At 34.1% G+C, this 7,855-nt stretch overlaps 1 protein-coding gene across 1 annotated transcript; it reads left to right on the top strand.

Moving 5' to 3' along the window:
- The first annotated feature begins 4,279 nt into the window (after positions 1-4,279).
- On the top strand, positions 4,280-7,555 carry LOC122145515 (fucolectin-1-like). The gene is made up of 7 exons (XM_042759271.1): positions 4,280-4,302; positions 4,386-4,456; positions 4,746-5,046; positions 5,140-5,279; positions 6,324-6,409; positions 6,832-6,924; positions 7,069-7,555. The coding sequence occupies exons 1-7, from the start codon at positions 4,280-4,282 to the stop codon at positions 7,078-7,080; spliced, it is 726 nt and encodes a 241-aa protein (XP_042615205.1). The 3' UTR covers positions 7,081-7,555.
- The last annotated feature ends 300 nt before the right edge of the window (positions 7,556-7,855 follow it).

Here is a 7,855-nt window from a genome sequence, read left to right as displayed (position 1 = left end):
TGGGGTGGTCCCTTTTCAGAAGGTTCACATATGTCTACTATAAAGAACTTTGAATTGCATTAACTTGTTTAGAAAAGTGCTATATAAATAAAATGTGCTTGCTTGCGTGCTATAAAAGTACTAAAATGTACACTTTAGGCACTAATGTGTACCTTTAAGGTACTTACATGTACCATTTTGGGTAAATAACGTATTAATGTGTACCTTTTGAAAGGGTACTGCTCCAGTTTTACCTTTTTCTGAGAGTGTAAGATAAGAAAAATAAACATAATACTTACACAGTAGTAAAAGAAAAAAGTTGAAATCACTATAAGATATTAGACACACTGAAGTTGTTTGTGAGTTTTACTTACCCAGTAAAAGCAACAGACTCCTGTAGAAAACCCTCATGCTGGTATCAAGCGCTTCTTGATTCATTCTGCTTTCAACTGGGGATGTTTAAATGAATGAGTACTGAGAGAGATAGAGAGAAAGAGAGAGAGAGAGAGAGATGAGAGGGATGAGAGACACATTAGTTTAACTTTACATACCACTTGATGAGGATACATCATTTAAATTATATGATAATTTCCACATTTAAGTTTAAAATGACCTGATGTCCCATCATGAAGTAATTCTAGGATTTATTAGGATAAAAAAAAAATCCACGCAGACTGTTACAAGAACACTGCACTCATTATAGTCCTAGTTATAAATAATAATGATAAAATGGTTTATTGCTGTTTATAACCACAACAATAGATATTTAAATATAATTAATACATCAAGTAATATAGTTAATTTGCCATACTGTGTTTGATATTTCAGATTAATTTAGGTTTAATAAATCGAGTGAGGCAGAAATCGTGATTATGATCAAAGATTACGATAAGATTTATTTTGCAGCCATTTGAGTTTCCAGAAAAAAGTTTCTTTCCATTTACTGTGAAGCTGCTTTGACCCAATTGGTATTGTATAAAGCGCTATAGAAATAAATGTCACTTGACTTTACATTACGTTGAGTAATGGTCTAAAAAATAAAAATAAATAAATAAAAATAATAATAATAATAATAATGATATGAAAATCTTACTATTATAATGCTAAATTATTTCTAAGTGAAGCATTTGACCTTTTACACAGCGTACTAAAGGCACATTGTATACTGTTATGAAATGACAATTACATTGTTTTTACTGATGAGACTTCATTCAAAGTGATTTTAAATGAGGAATTTATCATAATGCATCAGTGCATGCAATTTCTAAGCAATATTTGCAGTACACAACGCCATGTTTAAAATACAAGCTGGATCAGTGTTTTAATATTATTGTTGTATATTATATACCATATAATAATATATTATTATTATTATTATTATTATTATTATTATTATTATTATTATTATTATTATTATTATTATTATTATATTACTTAATTACTTTATATCAGTCAACAACACGAGACTGGTGACACCCTGGCATCAGCCGAATTTAACAATTTACTGATCACTTTTCAGAACATCACAGAAAGCCTTATATTTTCGTATAAAAGCATGCATATACAGTAGTACAATAAGAAATAATTGTAACTGTAAGACTAACAGCACTGATTCAATCCAGCAAAGGACAGACTCTGCAGACTGCTGATCGCTGCTTCTGTCCTGAGATGAAACATCCTAGTAAAAAAAATAAAAAAATAAAATCATCCTGGTTTGAATTCAGCTTTACACCCTGTTGTGTTCTAAAACTTTGTAACTCGCTGTGTTGCATCTTCTCATGAACTGACCACTGAGCCAGCTGTGAACATTACAGTGCACTCAGGCAGCAGGTTAGTGAGCGCCTTGCAGCCTCTGCTGGTAGATGATGGAACTACAAATATGGCAATTATTTTTTTCTCAAAATAAAGACAGATCTTCAAAAAAATCAGTGACCTGTGTCAAAATAAACGTTTTCAACACAAATATTTCACGATATTATTAAAACCATTACCAAATGGTTTCCAGTCGCATGGTTGTCAAGTTCGCAGTTTTCCCATGGAATCGAGCTAAAATAGAACTGTTGATGTGGTTTAAAGGGTTGACAGATTGATTAAATTCTAAATAAATTACAAACTCTTTAGGCTTCCTTTTTACATCAGTAGTTATATTCATTAGGTATTACATATAATTTGGCAAAAAAATTGTAGGGTCTTGGACATTTTATTGGTGCAGAGATGAGTATGTGTATTTTGCTAAATATATTTTTATCACTTAATGTGATCAAAGCTGGATTTTCAGCATCATTACTCCAGTCTTCAGTGTCACATGATCCTTCATACACCTTAGTCAGTACACTCGGTTGCAAATGTGCTCTGATGGTGTGTTTTCAGTTTTGTTCAAATGCAGCATGATCAGGTGGTTCCTGTGAAACTCATCCTCATTTGGCCACACTAATGCATGTGAACATTTCCCTACACATTTACATGAAGGTTCCTGGAAGACCTTCTGAGAAAACAACTTTCAAGAAGTTTGTCTTGTCCTCACTGGGTGGGAAGGTTTTTTTTTTTTTTTTTTTTTTTTTCGTTTTTTGTTTTTTTTCACCTGATTGGACTAGATGCACAAGTACAGCTAAAATTATTTTGCCTATGTAAATAATGTTCAATTCCTTTACTGATAGTTAAGAAGCAAGCTGAGAAAAGGACTGGTGATGACATGCTGAAGAGACACAAGATGTATACCTTTTCCTTAATTTAAGTGCAGAGTCAGCAATTTAACTCGAGAATGTGAATACTGTTTCTGAGAACAAATCTGTTTGTGTCAGCAGATACTTCATTGCTCATCACAGGCTTTAAACAATCACCTCAGATCCACACATAATTTATCAGCTGATCAAAGACTTGATCCAAGTTTCGGTTTGCAATGTCATGGGTCAAGGCACATTTAATGATGCAGTTTCACAGGGAAATCATCTAGCTGCATAAATTCTGATATGCATTAATGATGCAATTAACACTGTACTGATGCTCACAGACCCCTCCTCTTTAGCTTGATTTTCTCTCAATGATTTTTATTGTGAGCTGCAAAAATGCATAGGATCTCTTCAAAAGAGTTCTCTTTTACATCTGAAATTGATTGTAGGATGGAAAACGCACCCGTACCAATGAGAAATACTACAACCCAAGATAATAACATGAGAAGAACCTCAGTATTGTTCTATAAATGATTAGAAAAGCGCAAGCTAGCATGAGAATTATGCCTTTTGGTTATATGAATTAACAAAACAATGAAAACCAATCAAATCTGAATAATGTTGCACAGATTTATGCATTTGAATTGCATATAAAATTACCATCCATTTGGATTACAGTTTTAAAAAATTAAGGAACTTAACGTAATGCATATTTGTTAGTCACACAGGTCAGATTTCTGTAATAGTACTAGTAAATTTAATGTTTTAAATATAAGAGGTTTAACTAATTAATTTTTTTCTTAATATTTAACTGAATAAAATAGATGCAAATAGTAAATAATAAAATATGTTTTTTTTTAGTGGAAAAAAAAAAACGGAACTGTTTTATTTATGAATAAAACAATAGGCATCACAAATTTGTTTTTAAGTTAATGTTAAAACTGTAATCCAAATACATAAATCTTCAGTTTAGATCTAAATATATTTTGAATGTTGGGTGATTGACCTCACAAAATAAGATATCAGCCATGTGAAGGAAAATAATGTTGAAAGAAAACATTCCAGTTGATCCTTCTAAAAAAAAAGTGTCTTTCTGAACACTAATAGCTTACAGCAGTGCTTATGTCTGAGTTTGAGGCAAAACAGCCAGAAATGTGTACAGTCTGATGTCTGTATGGAGTGACGGCTCTTTGTTTGAGTTTTGAGCAGATGATGGGCTCCTGTGGAGCTTCTGATTTACATCCTGCTTGAGATCATTCAAATACACACAAAACAACATGGAAATGATCGGTGATCAGACTGATGGAGTGGAAATCATGAACTAAAGGTCTGTGGGTTCATCTAGAGCAGGGGTGTCAAACTCAATTCCTGGAGGGCCGGAGCCCTGCTGAGTCAGGATCAGGTGTGCAAGCATATTCAGCAAGCATCCAGTCAGAATTTCCTAAGGGTGGAGACTCAAGCTGCTAAGAGAAACACAAATAAAAAGAGGGATTTATGGTATAAGAGAGAGAGAGCAGAAGGAGAAACTCACACCCTCGTCATATCTGACCATCACACGTATCTGGTTAATGGTCTTTAAAAAACAAGATGGAAGGACTCTCTTACCTGTTCTTACTTTTGGGTGAGTAAAAATGACACGCTTCAATCAAATGATGTACAATTATAAATCCTGTTTAGCTATTCTTTATGAAAATATTTACATAATATTTTGCAACATAAACTTGATCCACATCCCAGAAAGCAATGGAAATATTTTGTTTTTGTAACAGGTGTCTTTTCCATTCAGGGCAGTTCAGAAAACTTGGAAGGTAAAAAGTAGTAACTAATGTCCCATTAGTTAACATGCATTAATTAACATTAACCAATACACAACTTATAGTATTTATTAATCTTTTTTAATGTTGGTTAATAAAATACAACCGCTCATAGTTAGTTCATGTATGTACAGATCTATTAAAAATATTAACTTCAGATTTTAATGTAGTAGTAAATGGAATTGAGTGTTTTGGATTGGAATTTAATATTTTAACCCAATTGGAATCTACTGAAACATCACACATTTGAGTCTTGACCCTCTGTCTCTTTAAATGTTTTTAGAGAATTTGGCATTAAAAGGAACGGCTGTACAGTCGAGCACATTTTACACCTCTGGAGCTACAAAGGCCATTGACGGCATCAGATACTCTCCTTCAGGTACACCCCATCCAGACGAAACCCATACATACTGCTCCATCACATCAAACCAGCTCAACCCGTGGTGGAGGCTGGACCTGCTGGATTATTACTACATTTACAAAGTGACCATCACCAACAGAGGCGACTGCTGTCTGGATCAAACGACTGGAGTAGAGATCCGCATCGGAAACTCTCTGGAAAACAACGGCAACAACAATCCCAGGTGAAGTAATGAAAACAGTTATGAACGTGTCAGGAGAACCGGATTTGAGCAGGTCAGCTGATTGTGTCGTGGTTTCTCTCTTTCTCTCTGCAGATGTGCTGTCACTTCACTTGTTCCAGCACGCAGTACTGTCAGTTTCTATTGCGGTGGAATGGAAGGTCGTTATGTGAACATGTACATTCCTAACATCCAGGCACATCTCACGCTGTGTGAAGTGGAGGTTTATGGAACAGGTAATTTCTGACACCTCATTCTAGATTGTTAAAGTGCGGTCACATTAGTGAAATTTCACGTGGAAAAAAAAATAGGTCCATTGTCAATAGTGTAGCACAGCTCACAAAGATGTCACTTTCAAGCCCAGCATCTTTCTGTTGGTTGAATTTGGATGATCAACTTGAACATGCAGTGAAATCTGCGTGGGGAATATCACACAGATTCTTATTGGAATCTTATTGGAAGTACAGTTGAGTTTTCGCGGGCAGCAGTGTTGCCAAATAATTCAGTCAAACATGATAAAACAAAAATCTTTTCCATTTTCCTACAGATCTTTCCTAACTGAGCACCAATTATTTGTACAAACTAATAACAAGGTCTATCATAAATGAACAATTATTATTGAACTATTGCAGCTACCGTAGCAACTACTGATTCACATGTGATGTGTGTACTGCTAGACATCTCTCTCCAGGCTGAGGTGCTGCTTGGTTGGTTAGCTGTTCAATGGTTTCTTCTTTGTGTGATTTAGAGGAAAAATACATGTCTTTATAATTTGAGTCACTTTTCAAAGGCTGCTAAAAGTTGGCAAATAAATTTTAAAAATGGCTAAATTTGGGGGAAAAGTTGCAAGGGTAGTCTGAAAACTTGCTAAATCTAGCAACAAAATTACTAAGTTGGCAACACTGCCTGGAAGATTCCATTCATTATAATAAAAGTTTGCAAATTTGCGGTGTTGACCAGCAGAAAGCTGATTTGTTTCAAAGTGACTCATATGTGAGTGAGTTGTGCTTCATATGTCGCTACAGTACTGAGTCTGACGATGGACATTTTTTGCCCGAAAATTTCACTCACGTGACCACCGTACCACAGGTGGCCAACATAGAATCTGCACTGATTTTATTTTTTTAAATGACTAATTTAATCATTGTGTTAAACTGGGCCTACATACTGCATCTGAAAGCATCAAATTAATAAAAAACAAATCAATCATTCATTCATTCAATCAATCAATCAAACAAACAAAAACAATTTATTTCTGTGTTTGATGTTTTGCATTTTAGCAGTTAATAGGAAAAAAGTTTTTCTGAGGATGAAATTAACCTCCAGTGTTGACACAGCTGCAGTAAACAAAACATTTCTAAATCAGGTAAGAAAACATGCAACAGATCAAACTATTAAAATGAAATGGACAAAATCTTAAAAGATAAAACATCAAAAAAGAAATACTCCGTTCCACTTTTCAGCAGGGGCAGTTCTGGGGTGGGCCCCTAAATTTGGAATCTTATCACACCAAACTATTTTGGGTTCAATGTGCAGTTTGTCCTGTGGGTGGCAGTAATGGAAAAAAGTAAAAAAGTTCAGTGCATTTACTTACATATATTTGAGAATCGAAATATTTCATGATATAGTTAACATGTTCGGGAATATTTCAAATAAAAAGAAACAAATAAATAAAACATAAGCCTATATCAGTTATAAAGTGCTATTGTGGCTGCTGTGTGTCACATCACGAGGCCAGTCTGGTTACACTTAATGAAACCTGCTTTAATAGCTGTCAGTGTGTTTTAGTTGCAGTCCTCTCTGGGGTTGAGTGATGTTAAACTGTCCTGGACGAGACTCCCCTACCGGGACGTAACACACGAGGAGAAAAAAAACAACAAGGTAGGAACATTAATCTATAATAACTGCATTAGGATTCAGTTAATCAAATGAATCATGATAAATCTCACTTCCACTGAGGCTCAGCAAGCTCTTTAGAACCTGCTGGAGAATATGATTATTACAGTATTTATGTTTTATTCACAGGACTCGTGCTGATAAATGCTAATCTGGAACCACAGACTGAATCTTTCAAGCAGATGTTTATTTTAGATGTTTAGATGTTTTAGATGTTATTGTAATTGTTCCGGCTGCTGACATATTCATATTCATCTTGTCCTACATGCTTCATAAAATTGGTTTGAAACATTCTGTATAAATATCCTTAAGTACTTAGCTAAATGTATCAGTGTACATACAGTGTGTGTATTATATTTTCATTTCATCAAGGAACACATGCTCATTTCATAGCATTTTATCTGAAGGACAATTGAAATAACTCTCATTTACTGATAACTACTGACAATATATTTATTTTATTGGGATTGTGTATCAGTACATTTATTACTATAAAATTTTCATTTAAGCAATAAGCTGCATGATTGTCTGAGTCACCTTGTTTAAACCCGGAACACACAATATATAAATGTTATGGTGTTGACTATTAAAAAGACTTTAATACAAGACTCTCTCTCTCTACACTAAACTTTAAACATTTAACAGATAATAGAAAGTTATAGTTGAGAAGACATCATGTACTATTTATGAAGTAAAGGACAAATGCCTGATCCAAGTGGTATATTAAGCAAAAACAAAAGTGAAGATCTTACTATCACCAGAAATATATATAATGAAAACACACCAGATGTTACATTTACATTGTTTAAACACTGTTTAACCCTCTGGTACATGATGTCCACTACAATGGACAGGTCTTCAACAGCTTTTTAACATTTCAGGTTGTGATGTTACATCACTACTCAAAATTCTATAT

Source organism: Cyprinus carpio, chromosome A7, assembly GCF_018340385.1.
Source record: "Cyprinus carpio isolate SPL01 chromosome A7, ASM1834038v1, whole genome shotgun sequence".
Lineage (NCBI taxonomy): Eukaryota > Metazoa > Chordata > Actinopteri > Cypriniformes > Cyprinidae > Cyprinus > Cyprinus carpio.
Note: the sequence above shows the minus strand (reverse complement) of the source record. Positions and strands in the feature narration are given on the sequence as shown.